At 42.2% G+C, this 21,073-nt stretch overlaps 3 protein-coding genes across 5 annotated transcripts in view; 2 read left to right on the top strand and 1 right to left on the bottom strand.

The window, feature by feature from the left end:
• Positions 1-1,041, top strand: part of ADCY3 (adenylate cyclase 3) — an 88,848-nt gene extending 87,807 nt beyond the window's left edge. Inside the window, exon 21 of the mRNA XM_049652460.1 lies at positions 34-1,041. Within this exon, the coding sequence (XP_049508417.1) occupies positions 34-216 (183 nt within the window). The 3' untranslated portion in view covers positions 217-1,041. The remainder of the gene's footprint in view (positions 1-33) is intronic.
• On the bottom strand, positions 357-14,451 carry CENPO (centromere protein O). 3 transcript variants are annotated; one of them, XM_049652462.1, is made up of 8 exons: positions 14,292-14,451; positions 13,924-14,025; positions 12,053-12,219; positions 5,887-6,004; positions 4,942-5,201; positions 3,032-3,203; positions 1,923-2,089; positions 357-831 (listed from the first exon to the last, which is right to left on the bottom strand). In XM_049652462.1, exons 2-7 carry the CDS (start codon positions 13,952-13,954, stop codon positions 1,953-1,955), a joined length of 885 nt encoding a protein of 294 aa, XP_049508419.1. In that variant the 5' UTR covers positions 13,955-14,025; positions 14,292-14,451; the 3' UTR covers positions 357-831; positions 1,923-1,952. The 3 variants fall into 3 exon arrangements, with proteins under 3 accessions (XP_049508419.1, XP_049508420.1, XP_049508418.1); XM_049652463.1 differs by having other exon boundaries at positions 1,978-2,089; positions 4,942-5,222; XM_049652461.1 differs by having other exon boundaries at positions 4,942-5,222.
• Positions 14,430-17,491, top strand: PTRHD1 (peptidyl-tRNA hydrolase domain containing 1). The gene is made up of 2 exons (XM_049652464.1): positions 14,430-14,681; positions 17,150-17,491. The coding sequence occupies exons 1-2, from the start codon at positions 14,430-14,432 to the stop codon at positions 17,318-17,320; spliced, it is 423 nt and encodes a 140-aa protein (XP_049508421.1). The 3' UTR covers positions 17,321-17,491.
• The last annotated feature ends 3,582 nt before the right edge of the window (positions 17,492-21,073 follow it).

A 21,073-nucleotide genomic window follows, 5' to 3' on the forward strand; every position in this document is an offset into this window, starting at 1 on the left:
CAGCTGAGCTCACGCTATGTTCTCCCTCCACAGGTGGTGGAAGAAACACAAGCCATCCTTCGGGAGTACGGCTTCCGCTTTGTGAGGCGAGGGCCCATCTTTGTGAAAGGGAAGGGGGAGCTGCTAACCTTTTTCTTGAAGGGGCGGGAGAAGCCAGCTGTCTTCCCTAACGGCTCCTCGGTCACCCTGCCCCACCAGGTGGTGGACAACTCCTGAATGGCCGTGAGCCCCACAACAGTCCAAATGGGAGGGGAGAATCTGTTTTTTGGAATCAAAGAAAGGCCTTGGGAAAGGACAAATGACCAAGCCCCAACCTGCCCAAACTGTTGGAAGTGCACACTCACATAGACTTTAGGTTTAAAAATCTCAAGCCTTCATTTGTTCATGGATACGTGAGCTCTGAGGGTGGCCATACTATTCCTCAGCGTGCCTGTAGCTTCCTCAGAGAGTAGGGGTCTTAGGCATAGTACTGGAACAATCCTTCCAGAGCCTGGGTCTGACCAGCCCTCCTTCCCCCAGAGAGGCCACGGCCACTGTGAGCGGGAACGTATCCGAGGTGGGACAGAGCTGCCTTTGCTGCGGGGCTGGGAGCACAGGTGGGAGAGCTGTGCTTCGGACGAGGACCTGGCAGGACTCGACAACTGAGCGGCCAGCTGCTCTCCCTGGCGCACATGTGGAAGGCCTCTTTCAGGCTGGAGAGCTGCTGGTCTCCATATGGTCCGGGCTAGGTGAACCGGCCCTCATGCTGATGTTCCTGATAATCTTGAAAGGTTCTTCTGGAACCCCTGCCACCTTAGTCATGAGAGCAGAAAGTGCAATATTTCCTTTTACCTGGTGGGAGGGAGGGAAAGGGAATTTATTTCTGAGAGAAAAATATATAAACAGATCTTCTACATTTATATTTTTAACTTTCTGTTAAACACTTTCCAATATTGCCTTGCCTCTTGAGCTCTTGCTACAGTCGCCTTTGCTACTGCTTTAAAAGAGAATTTACAGGTATTGATAAAGAAGACTGTTTTATTAAAAGCTTTATTCAACTTGGATGTGATCATTGTGAAAATTCTGTTAACACCAATCATCTGAAAAGCGCTAAGTGCTTTGCTAACTCACACCACTCATCCTTACCACATGCCTAGAAGGCAAGAGCCTGAACTAAGCCATCTCTCTTACTCTCAAGCTGCTTCCTTCTAATGGTGGGCCGAGCTGGTTCTACGAGTCCCCTGTGCTCCCACACACATAGGTTACTTCCTGGTCATCGGGTCCAAAGAGGGACCACGGTAGAGACCTGGCTGCAGTTCTGGGGCAGGAAGGGGGGTCAGGACTCCGATCAGGCCTGTGCAGCATGGGAGAGCTTGTAGAAGACAGATGAGGGAGGTCTGCTTCCCTTTGTAACCGCTGAGTCTGAGCAGACTTCTGATCGTGCTTTTTTATAGCTGACCTAACACATTCAACTGACGTGTTTTAGAAAACAAAGCATTTGCCACATAGAGCCCTGATTATCCACAGTATGTTCTCACACCATATTCTTTATGAAACAGGGGCCTAGAATACACTGCTTCAATCTACGGATCAAACATGTTTTCCTTAACTGTCATTCAGGAACCCAGAATGTTGTAAAAACTTTATTTTCAAAAGACTCAGGAAAACGAGGCAGAAATAAAGCTTTCATAAAAGCAACTCTTCAGTTGAATGGTACATACTCCCTCTTTCACAAAATGCCTTCTGCCCCACACACATTCTGATTTTCAGCTAAAATATATGATCAAATCAATACCTCAATTGTCCAAACTTGCCCCTTACCATCATGATGAGATGAATGTTCTCATTACAAGGATGGTCCCTAGGCAAGGGCTCTGAGTCTTTCAATAGTTTTCAGTTCCCAGGACCACACCTGGGACTGTGCACAGTATTACTTTACTCACTTTTGACATATTCCCAGTGAAAATAATATTCTAGGAGACCAGGCTCATATCCAACCTTTCTCCGTTTCTTGCAAACGAAGTAAACACTTGATGCAGGGGCTTCGTAAAAAACAGATTTTCATGGGATACTCGCTGTTCTTCCCATGAAGTGGATGAGGCGTCCGTCCCTAAAACAGATTAAGTCAATCTCATTTAGAGCAACTGGGGGAACCTGAACCTGGATCACTGGTGTTCTGGACCCACGTAACTTTTTTTTTTTGGTCTGGAGGAAAGAGGCTGCCCTTTATTGGACCAATGAAGTTTTGAGACCTGAACAGACCCTGCCCAGAAGGAAGCCTAAAATCTATGGTGTGAAATCTGCAGCAGCTTCAAATTTTCCACCTCCTAAAAATATTTTATCCTATTTTTCATTATTGCCCATGTCACATTATGATGGTATATTTAACTATAAAACTGTATCATAAAGCTCTCTCAGCCAGCCCTAAAAAATTCCCATCCAGAGAAGAGTCTCTAGAGAGCGACATATACACTTGTCTACTTGGCTTCTTAGCGAAATGAGTCTTTTGGCTCTCTCCATCATAAGTGACCCTCTGACAGCCTCATGAGCTGTCTCTCTTCAGGAGGGGTCTCCAAAGAAAACAAATCTTAAACTGGAGGAGCATTAGCAGACTTGGATGGAACACAGGAGAGGGAACAAGGGTAAATTATGTCTACTACCCCAAAAAGGAGAGAAAAACTGGTAGAAAGAAGGAAAACATTCGGGGCACCTGGGTGGCTCGGTCAGTTAAGCGTCTGACTTCCACTCAGGTCATGATCTTCCAGTTCCTGAGTTCAATCCCCCCATCAGGCTCTCTGCTGTCAGCACAGAGCCTGCTTCAGATCACTCACTCTCAATATCTCTCTCTCTCTCTCAAAAATACACATTAAAAAATACATTTAAAAAAAAGAAAAATATTCTTTGTATTTTACTGAGTAAATTTCTGGTAGATTAACAGAAGAACGGGTCTCCAAAGGTCCAACTGATGTAATCTACCTATTTTACCGTCTCATTCAACCTGAGTAACGCTGAGCACATTGTAATCTCTTCACTGAGGCATCCTTCCTCTCACCTTGGTACGTAATGGTGACGTCAGTTGGAAGGGTTGTCGTGAGGTCCTTATACAGCAGTCTAGCACAAAATGGGAACGACCGACTCTGTGGCTCCACTTTGTAAGTAAACGACAGCAAGTTGCACAGCGAGTTTCTCTGCAAGGGCCCAGCCAGAAAGGCTGCAAAGTCTCTCTAAGGGGTGTGGGGGTCAGAAGAGACACACAATGTATGATGACTACAGTTCCAAAGGCAGTGAGTGGTTGTGACACTTCAAACATGTCTACAAAAATAGGGCCCATTAATCAAATTTCAGAGAACTAAACAAAAGAGAAAAGCCTGTAAAAAGGACTAATGATAAAGATGTGAAGAGTTAGTGGCATCCTAGAAAGAACTGCAGAAAACACTAAATAAACGGCTGGGGGTTGGGGGCGTAAGGGAGATACAATTTCTGCCAAGAATTTCATTGTCTTCATACAGTTGGCTAAGATGCTTTGTGTCTGTGTCCACGTTATCAGTGTAAGTTTAACTGACAACTAAGAGCTTCAGAGTCATTCTAAATGCATGGGTGGAACACAGCTTCTAAAAGTCATATATTCCTTATCTGTACTCATTTCCTGTCTACTTAAAAGCACTTTTTTTCTCACCCAACCCTAGCTCCAATGCAACCCCAAGAATGTAGGCCAGAGTTCAGGCAAAGATGGATAGTATTCCTCTATGTATTACTCTGCTTTGCAACTATACCTAAGATTCAGCAAGACACTTGGTACAGAGTAAGTACTCTATAAATCCCTGCTGAATTAACAGTACAGAAACTGTATAGGCATTCCTCAGAGATACTGTGGGTTCAGTTCCAGACTGCTGCAATGAAGCAAGTCAAATGAATTGTTTGGTTTCCCAGGACAGTTATGTTTACACCATACTGTAGCTTATTAAGTACACAATAGCATTATGTCTAAAAAACCAATGTACGTATCTTTTTAAATTTATCTATTTTGAGAGAAAAATTGAGAGAGAGGGAGGGGCAGAAAGAATCCTAAGCAAGCTCCACACTATCAGTACAGAGCCCAACATGGGCCTTGATCTCACAAACTGTGAGATCATGACCTGAGCTGAGATCAAAAGTCAGTCGCTTAACCAGCTGAGCCACCCAGGCACCCCCCTGGCAATATGCAGATCTTAATTAAAAAACACTTTATTACTAAAAAATGCTAACCATCATCTGAACATTTAGTGAATCGTAATCACTGATCAGATCACCATAACAAATAATGAAGAAGTTTGAAGTATTGGGAGAATTAACAAAATGTGACACAGAGACACAAAATGAGCAAATGCTGTTGGAGAAATGGCACAAATAGGCTTGCTCAACACAAGATTGCCACAAACCTTCAATCTGTAGAAAAACACAATATCTGCACAGTGCAATAAAGAGAAGTACAATAAAATGAGGTATGATTGTACTTTGTGAAGGGAAGAAAGGGTCAAGTATAAAAGCTTGACGACTACCATTCGGGAGTGAAAAATCCCTTAACCAGCATCCATGCTTCAACAGCATCTAGAATTTCAAAAGGGGAAGAAGGTGGAAAATAACTTGTATATAAATAAGAAACACGCATCAGAAGGACAGTGGTCAAACTTCTGGCTCAGAATTATAAAGCATTTTAAATACAAAAGAGGAGTGCCTGGGTGGCTCAGTAGGTCATGATCCCAGGGTCATGGGATAGAGACCCACGTGGGCTCTGTGCTGAGTGTGGAGCTTGCTTGAGATATTCTTTCTCTCTCTCCCTCTGCCCAATCCTCTACTTGAGCATTCTCTCTAAAATAAAAAAAAATAAGATAAAATATAAAAAATAACTTGCCCCCCACCTTTTTTCACCTTTTGAGCCTATTCTGGGCTAATAAAATCCTATATAAGATCCCAGACAGATACCTGAAGTTGATCTGCCTGGTACTTCCTCCCAGCGTAAGCATTTAGGTATTCGCAGAGACAGAACAGGAAGTGCTGAATATTAGTCTGTAAGTATTTTGCAGATATCTCCTCTAGGGGAATGAAGACTGGAACTGAATGGTGATGTATCCGAAGTGGCTTCTGTATGACAAGGTCGACAAAATAGGAATCCAGCAAATTTCCCTCAAAAGCAGTGCTGATGCAGACACAGACCCCTCGGCTGGTCCGTTTCCCACTGAGCCCTGAAGCAAACAAGTTGATACCTGTCAACACATGTCAGCAAAGGTACTTTCTTTCTCGGCTGTGCAATCACTTCAGCACTGCCTCATACACACAATATGTTTGTTGAATGAACAATCAAATGTTTGTTGAATGAACATAATAGACTCTTTATTCTGACGCTGCCTCACTTCAGATTTGAGTTATTAAAACCATGGAAGATGGTGGAAAAGATAAAACATCCTTATATCAAATTATGGAAGAAGAGATTTGGAAATTTTCATGTTACTCCTTTTTCTGAGTGTCAAATAATGTATGATAGTGCAGTTCCTTCCACAATCCTCTTATGCCATAGATAATGGGCAGGATAAATCCCCATTATAGTAGGAAAACAGAGACTTACTAGGTTGAAACAACTTGACCAGTGATATCAAGCCAGCCAGCAGCAAAGGCAGTTCTACCACAGGGTCCAACACACACTAGAGCTAAAATGAATAATCTAAGCTGGCCAACAACCAATCTTCCGCAAAAAGTGGCAGATTTTGTAAGTGAAGATGCCCACAAACAGTATGCCAGCTTTGTGTGTATAGGCTGAAGAAGGCAAAATCCATGCTCATGAAGTAAGTCCAGGACTAATAATATATCTAGCAAAGCAATGCACTAGAGACAAGAGACTCAGACTGAAACAGGTCAGAAAATAAATTATACCTGTAAAACGATATGCCTGCAAAATGGCTTTCATATTTTCCTCTTTTCCTCCCACAGCTTCTTGCTCACTGATCTCCAATGTTTGGTCGGGTTCTGCATTGGCAGTAGATGCTTTAATCTGCAAAATATGCAGCAAATCAAACTGGGTGCAAAGGGGCATAGCATAGGGTCCTTGCCCTCACATAAATGCAGAGTATTTTTTATTATGTAATAAGTGTATTATGCTACAGTGACCCATTAGTGCTATGAATTCACAAGAAAGGAAAAATTTTGTCGGTCTCTGTGCTAGAAATCAGAGTAGCAACTGTGCTGGCCCAAAGAAGAATCAGGACTTTGATAGGAATGGAGAATATTGTGAGAAGAAAAAGAAAAGGGTATAAAGCAAGTCTAGGGTAAGCACAGGGTAGCAAAGCAATGAAAACATGACATATCACAGCTTGCGGGATATAGTTAAAGCCACGTGACAGGCACTGAATGTTTGTATCCCTCAAAATTCATATGCTGAAACCTAATGCCCAATGTGATGGTATTTGGAGGCAGGGCCTCTGGCTGGTGATTAGGTCACAATATTGGAGCCTTCATGAATGAGATTAGTGCCCTTGTAAGAGACCCGAGAGAGCTAGCTCACCCCTTCCAGCATGTAAACTACACTTCTAGCACTTCAACTACAGTGAGAAGACTACCATCAATGAGGAAGTAGGTCCTCATCAGACACTGAATCTGCCGGGTCCATAATCTTGGACTTCCCAGGCTCTAGAACTGTGAGAAACGTGTGTTGTTGATAGGTCACCCAGTTTATGGTATTTTTGTTCCAACAGCCCATATCTGACCAAGACACTGTGCTTAGTGAAAAATTTATAACCTCACAAACAAAAAGGGGAAAAGAAAGACTAAAAAAAAAAAAAATCAGTAAGTATTCATCTCAGGAAGCTAAAAAGCAACTTAAATGTAAAGAATAGAAGGAAGGGTATAGTGAATTATGAGAAAATATCAATGAAAATGCAACACAAATGTGTAAAAGAGAAAAATCAATAATGCCAAAAGTTGGTTCTTTAATAAAACTGATACAAAACTGATAACAAGACTGATCAAGGAGAGAAAAAGAGAAGAGTGATCACAAATTACCAATCAGATTAAAAACTGAGACAATGCTACTGATCAATCCTATTCACAAGATAGTTGTTTAAGAAGCTTCAAACAACTTTACGGCACAAAAACAGACACTCAGATCAATGGAACAGAATAGAGAACCCAGAAATGGACCCACAGACGTATGGCCAACTAATCTTTGACAAAGCAAGAAAGAAGATTCAATGGAATAAAGGCAGTCTCTTCAGCAAATGGTGCTGGGAAAACTGGACAGCGATATGCAGAAGAATGAACCTGGACCATTTTCTTATACCAGACACAAAAATAAACTCAAAATGGATGAAAGACCTCAATGTAAGACAGGAAGCCATCAAAATCCTCAAGGAGAAAGCAGGCAAAAACCTCTTTGATCTTGGCCGCAGCAACTTCTTCCTCAACATATCTCCAGAGGCAAGGGAAACAAAAGCAAAACTGATCAGGACCTCATCAAAATAAAAAGCTTCTGCACAGCAAAGGAAATAATCAGCAAAACTAAGAGGTAACTGATGGAATGGGAGAAGATATTTGCAAATGACATATCAGATAAGAGTATCCAAAATCTATAAAGAACTTATCAAACTCAACACCCAAAAAATAATCCAGTGAAGATGGGCAAACATGAATAGACACTTCTCCAAAGAAGACATCCAGATGGCCAACCCACACAGGAAAAAACGCTCAACATCACTCATCATCAGGGAAATACAAATCAAAACCACAATGAGATACCACCTGTCAGAATGGCTAACATTAACAACAAAGGCAACAACAGATGTTGGTGAGGATGTGAAGAAAGAGGACCTCTTTTGCACTGCTGGTGAGAATGCAAACTGGTGCAGTCACTCTGGAAAACAGTATGTAAGTTCCTCAAAAAACTAAAAATAGAACTACCCTATGACCCAGCAATTGCACTACTAGGTATTTACCCAAGGGATACAGGTGTGCTGTTTCGAAGGGGCGCATGCACCCCAATGTTTATAGCAGCACTATCGACGATAGCCAATGTATGGAAAGAGCCAAATATCCAAGGACAGATGAATGGATAAAGAAGATGTGGTATATATATACAATGGAGTATTACCTGGCAATCAAAAAAATGAAATCTTGCCATTTGCAACTACATGGATAGAACTAGAGGGTGTTATGCTAAGTGAAATCAGTCAGTCGGAGAAAGACAAATATCACATGACTTCACTCATATGAGGACTTTAAGATACAAAACAGATGCACATAAGAGAAGGGAAGCAAAAATAATATAAAAACAGGGGAGGGGAGGGTGCCGGGATGGCTCAGTCGGTTAAGTGTCTAACTTCGGCTCAGGTCATGATCTCACAGTTCGTGAGTTCAAGCCCCACATCAGGCTCTGTGCTGACAGCCCAGAGCCCGCTTCGGATTCTGTGTCTCCCTCTCTCTGCCCCTCCCCCACTCACATTCTGCCTCTCTCTCTCTCTCTCAAATAAACATTAAAAATTAAAAAAAAAAAAAAAAAAAACAGGGAGGGGGACAAAACATAAGAGACTCTTAAATACAGAGAACAGAGGGTTGCTGGAGGGGTTGTGGGAGGGTGGAATGGGCTAAATGGGTAAGGGGCATTGAGGAATCTACTCCTGAAATCATTGTTGCACCACATGCTAACTTGGATGTAAATTAAAAAATAAATTATTAATAAAAATTAAAAAATTAAAAAAACTAAAATAAAACAAAACAGAAACAAAAATAAAAACAAAAACAAGAAGGTTCAAACAACTTTAAATGAAATGCAATTTACCAAAGATGACCCAAAGGGAAACAGGAAATATAAAAGCTTTGTATTAATCAAAGAAATTGAATCAGAAACTTAAAACCTTCCCACAGAGGAGGCCCAAAGTTTTACCAGGTAGTTCTTTACAAATACTTAAGGAAAAACCACACCAATTTTATATAAACTTTTCCAATGAACAGAAAAAGAGGAAAATATATCAACTCCCTTTATAAGACCCAGTTAAATTTGATGCCAAAACCCGAAAAGGACATTAAAAAAAAAAAAAAAGCACAAGACAATCTCAAGAATTTAGATGTAAAAGTCCTATTAGCAAATATTAGCAAATAGAATTCAACATTATATAGAAAGGTAATACATCAAACCAACTTAGGTTTATTCTAAAAATGTAAGCCATTATCATTCAAACACCAATCAATATGTATCACCACATTAATAAAAGAAAAGCCATACAACCACCTTAATGTATGCAGTAAAAACATTTGATAAAATTCAATCTTGATCACAATTAAATGAGCAAGCTAGACATAGAAGACCCTTTCCTTAATCTGATAAGAGTATGTATACAAAATTTAGAGCAAACAGGTTGACTCTAAGATTATCTCTACTCAACAATATAGGAAACAACTTAGCTAGTAGAATAAGGCAAGGAAAACAAATTACAAGGATTGGAAAGAAGTAAAACTGTTAGTGTTTGCATATGACATGATTCCAGATGTAGAAATCCCAAAAGAATAGAGAGATAAATAGAATTAATGTAGATTTAGCAAAGTTGTCATAAAGTCAATATATAAAAATCAAATATATTTCTACATAATATGAAAATAAAATTTCTAAAAGATAATACATCAGGGGCTATTAAAATAGGACTTGTGGGTCAAACCTATCTTGACACTTATTTTTGTAAATAAGGTTTGACTGGAACACACCCACGCATGTACTTATTGTCTATGGCTACTTCACAGTACAACAGCAGAGCTGAATAGTTGCCATAGAGACCAGGTGGCTCACAAAGCCTAAAATAATGACTATCTGGCCTTATACAGAAAGTCTGTGGACCCCTGCCATATACGTTAACATCAGGAAAAATCAAATACATAAAGATAAATATACTGAATGATGTTTAAGACCTCTACACATGGGTGGCTCAGTCGGTTAAGTGTCCGACTTTGGCTCAGGTCATGCATGATCTCACGGTTTGTGAGTCTGAGCCCCACATCAGGCTCTGTGCCGACAGCTCAGGGCCTGGAGCCTGCTTCAGATACTGTGTCTCCTTCTCTCTCTACCCCTCCCCTGCTTGCACTCTGTCTCTCTCAAAAATAAATAAACATTAAAAAAATAATAAAAAAAATAAAGATCTCTACACATAAAACTGCACACATTACTAAGAGAAATTAAAGAACTAAATAAATGGAAAGATACATCATGTACACTGACTGGAAAATGCAATATTGAAAATATTTCAATTCTCTCCAAATTGGTGTATAGATTCAATGCAATCCCAATCAAAACTACAGGTTTTTTGGAAATTGACAGCTGATTCCCAAATTTATGTAAAATTCAAGGGGCCAAGAATAGCCGAGATTATTCTGAAGATGACGACATATATGACAGGTATCCAAACTTACAGTAAATACATCTCTTGTACCCACATGAAGACAAACAGACCAATGGAACAGAACAGGCCCACAGTGGACCCAGAGATCCATTACCACACAACGGGAAAAGAATGGACATCAAAAAGTGGTAGCAAATGCACTGGATATTCATATGGAAAAACAAAACTAGTAGTATGACCTCTACTTCATCCCATACACAAAAATCAATTCCAGACAGACAGTAGTTCTGAAAGTAAAAAGTACAATAGAGTTTTTAGAAAATACCACAGAACATCTTCACCATCTCAAGTTAGGCAAAGATTTATTAAAAGGAAACAGGAGCAGTAAGTATAAAATTAGACTCCTAAATCAACCTTCATTAAAATGAAGACTTTCTTTTCATCACAAGACACCATTAGAGTGAAAAGGCAAGCCACAGTCTAAGAGAAGATTCGTAATACATATACTAAAGAATTCATATCCAAAATATGTAAACAATTCTGCAATTCAGTAAGAGACACACAACGCAATAAAATTTTTGCAGAAGCCTCAAAAAGCCTATTTCACAACAGAAGACTTTCAAGTATCCAATACAGGTACTCAACAGCATTAGTTATCAGGCAATTGCAAATTACTCCACCATGAGATACTGTGACACTCAGCAGAGTGACAAATTTTTTAAACTGACAATATCAACTACTGTTGGTAGTTGATATGCAAATGCAAAATGATGGAAATCTTTTACACAGGTGCTGGGAATGTAAAATTGGTGGAATCACTTCCAAAAACTGTTTGGCAGTATTTACTAAGGACAAATATGACCTAGCAATTCTACAAAGTATACGCCTGATAGAAAAGTACGTATTTTTACATCAAAAGACAGGAACAAGAATGTTTCACAGCCCTGAAGTGAAATAAAATAATCCAAATGTCGCCAATACAATTAGGTAAATAAATTGTGGAATATTCATAAAATGAAATTACTACACAGCAATAAAAAAGAATGACCACTATGTGCACCAGTATGAATAAATCTCACAGACAACATTCAAAAAAAACAAGTCAGACATAAGTTTACACTTTTTACATTTATATAAAATTCAATGTAGGGTCTTATGAAGCATTTTCCTGGCTGTGTAAGAGTTATCGGAGAAGTAGATATACACAAAGAGAAAACAACGAGCAGACTACTCCAATAATCCCGGCATCCCAATCCCCTGGTAAATATTTACAACATATGTGGATAATACTTTGGAAGCACAAAGACAACCCAAAGGAAAATTTGGCAGGTCTTGCTGACCTATCCTGGCCAAGAGAGAAAACTGAAGAGAAGGAAGCGTCAAAGTTCACTGTGAGGTTTCAAGTCTGTAAGGGAAAGATGGCGGTAATGACAAAAATACCAATGACCCATCAGGCTGAGACTGAAGTAACAAGCTCCTGTCTACAAGTGCAGGCTAAGAGGCTATTATGAAGAACTTGCCTGGCCTATCAGTAACGCCTAACAATTATTGGTTGACACTGATATTAGCTGACTCTACAGAACTGATCATTTGAGAGGTCAAGGACTGAAATCAATCCAGTAAGATCACAGGTAAAACCCATTATACAAATTTGTTAATTCCCAGATCATGCTTATTCTTTATGCTTCAGCAAAGCTTGCCAACATGGCCCCTGTACTTACTCTGGCTTGACGCTGTTTCACTTCAGCCCTGAGCTTATCACGCAGACACCTCAGTTTATGAATCTTGGTCCCAAGATCGCTCTCTGCTGTCTCTCTTGGCGGATCTTCTAAGTTTTTACAGGATCTGCTCATTTGAGTCTCTAGTCTTTCCAAGTGAGCTAAAACACCTGAGGAAAGTAAAAAGGCAATTTCACAAGCATCCAGGGATTTCTGACTCTGGCCACAGGAAGAATTTCAGGGATTAACAGAGGGTTAACTCCCTTCTTAGAACTTTGACCAGCTAAAATGTTAGACATTGGCCACGATTTATAAAACCAGAGGACCTGACAACAAGAATCAAGAATGAGCAGCCTTATAGGTTGAGCACTAATGTACAAGCAGTTCCTGACCAGGACAGTCCAACGTGAGCATAATCTGAATATAACTCATGTCAGTTATCTATGATAAGGACTGGGGAAAACAGGGTCACCAAATTCACTGACTCTCTCAGACACTGTTATTAAAAATGTAGATTTTTACATTGGCTTTTATGCATGTTTCCCCAAAGTGCTAATGCATAACTCTTTGGATTCAGACATCCTGAGAGTCTTAAGTGTTTTGAAGCTCTGAGAAGTATTGTTCACACAGGACTAAAAGGACACTAAAGGGAACTGTCTACAATATTACTGGGATTTAGAAAGGAAAACAAGTTCACAGTCGGACAGAAATTCAAAGGCAAATATCAGCTCCCAAGAGATTAAGGACCATCACAGTTTCATAATGCCAATCAAGTCTAACAATAGAGCATTTGCTGCACATTTCCTACACATTAAGACCCCGTGCTAGATGTTTTACTTGCACATTATGTAAAGAATTAAAGCATGGGGGCGCCTGGGTGGCGCAGTCGGTTAAGCGTCCGACTTCAGCCAGGTCACGATCTAGCGGTCCGTGAGTTCGAGCCCCGCGTCAGGCTCTGGGCTGATGGCTCGGAGCCTGGAGCCTGTTTCCGATTCTGTGTCTCCCTCTCTCTCTGCCCCTCCCCCGTTCATGCTCTGTCTCTCTCTGTCCCAAAAAATAAATAAAAAATGTTGAAAGAAAAAAAAATTAAAAAAAAAAAAAAAAGAATTAAAGCATGAAGGGGCCCCTGGGTAGCTGAGTCGTTAAGTGTCCGACTCTTGGTATCAGTTCAGGTCATGATCTCAAGGGTGGGATCAAGCCTTGGGTCAGGCTCTGTACTGACAATGTGAAATCTGCTTGGAACTCTCTCTCCCCTCTTCGCTTGTCTCCTCCTCATGCTCGCGCACTCTCTCTCTCTCTCTCTCTCAAAATAAATAAGCTTAAAAAAAAATAAAGCATGAAGATAATTCAGTTCTTATTTTCTTTCCACAACCATCACCATAAGGCTACTACTTGCCTCCATTTTCCAGATGAAATGAGAGCAGAGAATGGCAAAATAACTTGCCCAAGGCCACATTATTTCTAATGGCAGGGCCAGGACACACCCAAGTCTAACCAACACCGAAGTCACCGCTTGGCTCCGATCCTTCCACAGGTGTAATGCATAAATGACCCCACCCAAAAAAATCCTGGAAAGGAATGAGACCTCAGTGACTAGAACTGTAGCTCCGAATATATAAACACTAAGCATTATTATGAGTGCAACCTATCCGTTTAAAAAGGGGCAGGAGCCTAGAAATGTCTGAAGTAATTTCCCATCTGCAATGAATAATCTTAGCTGGCCGGTGCCTTTTCAGTCTTCAGTGTTTGGATCTTTCACCATAATGCTCCCAACAGGCCGGGTCACACATCCGTTAGAGGAGGAAAGGGTTGTTTTGATCTAGGCGTCCTCTTTGGCAGCAGTACTAAGGGGGAAAAGGCGACCCTTTGAATACCTCCTTTGGACTTGTCATTCGCCCACTCCATCTCCTCGGATTCCCACCGGCCTTCCTACGAAGTTGTGCAGGCAAGCCTTAATAGGGACCCAGATGTCTTTGCTGGTAAAAGAAAAAAGGCAGGAAAGTCACATCTATTCACGGTAGGGCGCACACAACTCAGGCACGCATCGTCGGGTGTCGCGAGACACCCCAAGTGACACCGCTAGGACTCCCCTTCCCTGACCCGTCCTACCCTGCCCGTTCCCCGGTCCTAGCCGGCAGTCTACTTGCCCCCGCGCGTGCCCCACAACACGGCTTTAAGAGGTTGTTCAGCCTTCCACCCCGACCACGGTCTCGTCCGTCACCGGGTCTTCTTTTCCCCTTACCTCTTCTCTCGCTCACCCAGGCCAAGGTTGAGTTCCCGCCGTCCACGCCTTCAAAACCAAACCAATCGGACCCAGCGTGCTTTGCGCCGCCACCGTACAAAAACATGGCTGCGCTCAGGGCCCCTCCCTCATCCCGGCATGCACCGGGGAGTAGGGCCGGTCTTTCTGTGGGCCCGGAAGATGGCGGCCTCTGGCGCAGAGCCGCAGATCCTAGTCCAGTACTTGGTGTTACGAAAGGATCTGTCGCAGGCTCCATTCTCCTGGCCGGCAGGCGCAATGGTAGCGCAGGCTTGTCATGCAGCCACCGCGGCCTTGCACGTTCACCGCGACCACCCCCACACGGCCGCTTACCTTCGGGACCTGGGGCGCATGCGCAAGGTGGTCCTCGAGGTGAGGCACCGGCGGAGGGGGAGGGGTGCCGAAGTCGTCGGGACCGGAAGTGGGTGTGGTCTTGGTGCAGAGGCCTTACTTGGTCGAGTAGGTGTGGCGTGAGTGGGGAGGAGTCTTCTAAGTAAGGTTTGGGGAGGTTGCCGAGACTTGAGCGATGGCCCCGGGAGCTTTACTTCGGCCGGACGGGGGCCTCTGTGAAGAGTGAGTGGACATTGGGTTATTAAGACTTCCCGCCCCCTTCCGCTCTCATCGGCGTCCCTCTTAATAGAGGGGTATGACACCTAATTATTTGAAAAATAAATGTGTACATATATTGAACCTAGCTTCATAAATAACCAGATACCGCTGGTGTAAAATAGAGGTAAGGTTCGTTTTGCAGGTGGCCAAACAGATCTTACCCTTATCTTTTCCCTTTGTCAATTCTGCTTCTGGAAGTGTAACCTAGGAAGATACCAGATACCAGACGCATCGAAGAGCATTGTATATAGATCAAGAATATTCATAGGAGCACTTTATAATAGTAAAGAATGTGGAAATCACCAAATTTCCAGCACTAGTGATTGGTTAATTTTATGCTTAAAATGTGCTATTATAAAGCTAGTATAAATCACGGTTTTTGAAGCATATTTAGTTGGCATGGAAGAGTGCTCATTATGTTATGCTAACCGAACTATATTCTAACTACAAAATGATCCAGATTTTGAAAGGGAAAACTAAGGAAATACATCCACATATTGAGCAGGTGGTGAGATTTGGGTTATTTTCTAATGCTTCTCTATTCTTTTTAGTTTTCTACATTAAACACATATTTTACTTTACATTATAAAATGTACTATAAACAAACTAGAATCCTAGGGCGGAGATGGGATAATCCCTTAATGGCCAGCTGACAAAGCAGATTGTCTTTCAAGAGAAAGATTTCTGTTGGGTAGTAAAACATCAGTCAGTAACCTAGGGGAAAGTGTCTTGAGAATCTATGAGTAGACAGAAAAGAAACAGATAGCTTTTCATTTAGACTTTTTATAGGAAGAGGACCTCAAGAAATCATCTGGTTCAGACATCTCCCTCTCCCTCACGTTCAGGCAGATAATGTATTTATTTACCCCTTTTCTCAGATGAGAGATCTGAAGCCCACAGAGATTAGACGACTTCCCTTAAGTATAGAAGATACCTGATGAGAGGTGCTCGGGTGGCTCCCGTCAGTTGAGCATCCGATTCTTGATTTCGGCTCAGGTCATGATCTCACATTGGAGAGAGATGGAGCCCGAGCTATTAGCACAGAGCCTGCCGTGCTTAAGATTCTCTCTCCCCCTATCTACCCCTCCCCCACTCATGCTTTCTTTCTCCCTCAAAATAAATAAACTCAAAGGTCGCACCATCACTAAGTAGCAGAGCAATGGACTCCCTCTAACTCACTGTCCTATGCTGCTATGTGGTGCTGAAGAAGGAGTGGGGAGGGCGGCGGGAGTCCATGAGTTCTCCTCCAGCATGGCTGTGCCCAGAGGACTCTAGCTAAAGAGTGGCAATCCCTGCATCCTCCTATTTGATAAGACAAACCTCTAGTTATCTTAATGGCTTCCGCCCTCACAGGCAAAAAATATACATTATCCCAAATAACACACTATCTTTTTTTTTTTTTTTGAGAGAGAGAGAGAGAGAAAAAGCACGAGCGGGGGAGGGGCAGAGAGAGAGGGAGACACAGAATCTAAAGCAGGCTCCAGGCTCTGAGCTGTCAGCACAGAGCCCTATGCAGGGCTCGAACTCACAAACCACAAGATCGTGACCTGAGCCGAAGTTGGATGCTCAACTGACTGAGCCACCCAGGCGCCCCTAACACACTATCTTCCTTTTGAGTGCTAGCTTTAATACCTCCTATTAATGGGAGTCAGTGTGGTGACAGAGAAACAATCTGAGAAGGATGTTAGAGATTGGTTTGCCCTCTGAGCTAACAAGTGGGAACTGTCCCAGCGAAAGGAAAACCTTTCCAGGTTTAGGAGGGGTCCGATGGGAGGGGAGGATGGAGCTCGAGGTGATGTGTTGTTAGAAATCTTTTCATAGTCCACTCTTAACATCACAGCTGGCTGAAGCATTAGGGATAGCTGTGTGGACACCAGCCAGAAGAGAAGTAGAAAATCTAGAGAGCATAATTACTGACAACGCATACAGCATCTCAAGAGGGAAGAGAAAAATCTCCATTTTAGAAACAAGCATATTAAGCCTGTCCCTCTCCTACTCCCAGGCAGCTTATCTAAGGTCCTACAGAGAGTGAATGGCAAGTGGGGCAGTAAAGCTGTAGCTTCTGGAGACACGCTCTACAGCTCCTTCGTTGAGAGAGCTGCTCTCCACTTTTCAGTCCAGAGGAAACCCCCCTACCCACCCCCCCCCCCACACACACTTTTTTTTTCATTGCCTTCTGACACTTCCTAAAGGGGCCATTCAATCTGTGTTCTGTGCTCTGCTCCTGGTAGGCTGCAGATGAAAGCACCCTGAAGGAGCTGGCTGAGACCCTGCAACAGAGCAACATTGACCACATGCTGTGGCTGGAGCAGCCAGAGAATATCGCCACTTGCATTGCGCTCCGTCCCTACCCCAAAGAAGAAGTGAACCAGTATTTGAAGAAGTATCGATTGTTCAAGTGACTCATGCTATCAGTTGCCTTGATATCTTTATCAGCTGGATCCAGAAACTGCATGCCATCTATCCCTGAGCATCATGTACTCCTTTCAATGGCAACTCGTTCTTCTCTTTAGGCTGTGAGTGTTTCTGGAGGGTCAAACACATGTTCGTATTAAAGTTGTCATTAATAAGTACTTCCTCTAATTATTTTTGATTTGTTCAGATGGGGAAAGTAGGTAAGCAGCAATATGGTCCGTGGGTCATGGCTCAAATAGAAGATTTGGTTAGACTCCTATCCAGGGATCAAGGGAACACCCTTCCTTCTTTATTAGGAATAATAGAGTTCTTCCAGTCACCCAGGTTTTCAATTTTGCCTTTGAATTCTTTATTTCTTATTCACATCTAGATATATTCATTGAATCTAGGACAATATCAATTTCAAGATACACCATTACTTTACATGTTGTTAAGAAAGAAGAGATGCTGCCAGTTAAGACACGTGATTAACCATAAGATGTATTTCAGTTTCAAAGGTGTTAAAATACACATACGCGCGCGCATACACACAAATATGTATGTATTTGGTGAAATTTGTCAAGTACTAGAGCTATGGTAGTTTTCAGGGCTCCCGCCCGGTATCAGGCTCTCATTTTGTTCATCAGAGTGTCCCACTAGTGACTCCTGTGTGTCCTGGCTACCGTCCAGCAGACTTTCTGACACCAGGTTTGTTTAGGACCATTGAGCACCCTGTTCGGTATAGACTCCTACTTGCTCTTAGAATAAAGGTAAAATCTCAGTTTAGCCTTCAGACCCTCCACATTTATATTTCCTACCCACCTTTTTAAGTTTATCTTCTACTCTTTCTGTATCCAAACTTGAGGTTTCAACAAGGTACTTCAGTTGCCGCCTGCCGGTCTCTGGCCTGGGAGTCAAGTGTCCATACTCTTCCCTCCCCATTCCCACATCTGGACTTTAAACTATTTCCAGCTCAAGTTTGATCACCTTCAGCGAGTCTTACCCAGCCCCAAATGATAACACCCTTTCTGAACCTCTAGAACACTCTGTACAATGTTTTACATGTTTCTATAAACATTTGGAGACATCTACAGAAATTGTTTGGACATCTGTGAAGCAAAAGTTATAAAGGGTAATATGATCAGCAGGTATCTGTTGCAAGTCTACTGTGGCAGGCTGTATTTAGAGTTGAGGATATAAGGATGAACAGAAGTTTTTGCCTTCAGGTAGTGAAGAATCTAATGAGAAGACAGAAACCTAGATAATTCATGTAGAGAAGATTGTACAAGGTAATGTGGGTAGACCTTCCCCTTTCCCTCTAGATACCAAGACAACTAAGACACTAGATACAAAGATTTTCTGTTATAAGAGACGGTTGTTTCAAACTAAGAGAGTGGATGGAGAATTGCTGGGGGGCTGAGGGCAGAGCCGATTCCGGGAAGCCAAGTGAATAAGAGATTCAAGGAGGGGAGAGCAATCGAGTGCAGCATAGAATTTCAGTATATAAGTACTGAAAACATTTAGCAGTTGGGAACATACTGGTGAACTTGCTGAAAGCAGCTGAAATAGCATATGAGGGTGGGACTCCGACTGCCATCTGTTGAGACAAAAATGGGAGGGGAGGCAAGAGGTGAGGACTATTCAAGAAGCTCGAATGGGAGAATGATTGAATGGGGGTTGGAAAGGTGAATGCTGGGTCCCATAGGGGGAATTTTCTTAGATGTTTGAGCAAGTTTATGGGTGAGGAGATGGAGAGTAAGGAGAAGAGAGATTGAAGTTACTACATAGAATAACTGATAAAGTCCAGAAAAAGTGGGAAGAGGTGGGGTTAAGGACATAGGGAAGGACTGGCCTTGAACAGAGAGAGAAGGTGGGGGGAGAGAGAGAGAGAGAGAGAGGGAGAGAGAGACACACAGAGAGAGAGACTTTAATGAAACTGGAGGAAAGAAGTGGGGAAATATATATATATATATATACACATGAGTTTACAGATTGGAGAAGGAAGAAAGTTGAAGACTATCCTTATTGACTTAATTTTCTTCTATGAAGTAGGAAGTTTATAGCCTTTAATAACACTGAACAAACTTACTGAGCACTGTATTATATGGCAAAGTATAGTGGTTTAGACCTCATACTCTAGTGTCAAATGGCCTGAGTCCAAATCCTGGCTCTCATACATTCAAATGGTGTGAACTCAGACAAGTCAACTTCCCTGAGCCCCAGTTCCTTCATTGTACAATAAGAATGTACAGGAGTGCTCTGTGGATTAAATGTGTTAGTATGCACAGGTCCCTTAGGACAGTGCATGGGCACTTGGTGCTAGAACCTAAGCAGCCCTCAAAGAGCTGCCCTCAAAGAGCTTTCAGTCAAGTAAGTCAGTTGTCTAATTCCCTTTCTGCTTGAGAGTGATGCCATCCACAAACCATGAAGCACTCCCTGCTATTTCCACTCAAGACAATTAGGAAAATGTTTCTAAATGACACTTAAATATTTTTTTAATTCTGAATTCTGCTGTAAGACAGTGATAAAGCCAAGAGAGAGATGAGTGTATATAGCTGAGACAGAACAGCTCAGGCAAGTCCCTAAAGCTGAGATCTGAGGACAAATAGTATAAACTTCTACCCAAGAGGGGAAAGGACAGATATTCATGGTTGATCCCGAGTGAGCGCAAACCAGTAGGAGGGAAGTAGCAGACTTTCTTATTAGTATCAGCCAAGACCACTGTCATTTGAACTAGATCATTGGTTTTCAAAGTGTGGTCCTTAGATCAGCATTACTTGGATACTTATTGGAAATGCAAATTCTTGGGGCACCTGGGTGGTTCAGTCAGTTAAGCTTCTGACTTCAGCTCAGGTCATGATCTTGCTGGTCATGAGTTTGAGCCCTGCATGGGGCTCTGTGCTGACAGCTCAGAGCCTGGAGTCTGCTTGGGATTCTGTGTCTCTTTCTCTGTCCCTCCCGTGCTCATGCTCCATCTCTCTCTCTCTCTCTCTCTCTCTCAAAAATAAACACACATTAAAAAAATAAATAAGGGGTGCCTGGGTGGCTCAGTCGGTTAAGCGGCCGACTTCAGCTCAGGTCATGATCTCGCAGCCCGTGAGGGCTGTGAGTTCGAGCCCCGCATCGGGCTCTGTGCTGACAGCTCAGAGCCTGGAGCCTGTTTCGGATTCTGTGTCTCCCTCTCTCTGACCCTCCCCTGTTCATGCTCTGTCTCTCTCTGTCTCAAAAATAAATGTTAAAAAAAAAAATTTTTTTTTTTAAATAAAATAAATAAATAAAAGAAATGCAAATTCTCATGCCCTACCCCATTCCCACTGAATCAGAAACTCTGGTGCTATCTAGAAGCAACCTGGTCCCAGGAGGCAGTCAGCCTAAAAGACGAAGAATAAATGTGTGTGATTTGGAACAACATGGAGAGCAAGAATCTGGCACAAACACAGCATATCTGACCTTCCGTACTAAGTTTACAAAAAAACGAGGTACTTGCCAATAAAACAAAGATTGTGCTACAAGCCCTAGAATAGGTGATACATCCTTGAAAACAAGAATCTCCTATGCTTTGGTAAGTTTCTGATATGTGAAAAACGTTTTGGAATTAACAAAGGACTTCCATATGTGCTAATCAATCCTGACAGTTTTGCGATGCAGGCCCCCTTTATCTCAGGTTTACAAATTCAAAAAGGCTTTGACTTGCCCAAGATCAAAGTCAGTGGCAGAACTGGCATTGAAAACCAGGTCTTTTGTCATTCCAGTTTTCTCTT

Source organism: Panthera uncia, assembly GCF_023721935.1.
Source record: "Panthera uncia isolate 11264 chromosome A3 unlocalized genomic scaffold, Puncia_PCG_1.0 HiC_scaffold_12, whole genome shotgun sequence".
NCBI classification, from domain to species: Eukaryota; Metazoa; Chordata; class Mammalia; order Carnivora; family Felidae; genus Panthera; species Panthera uncia.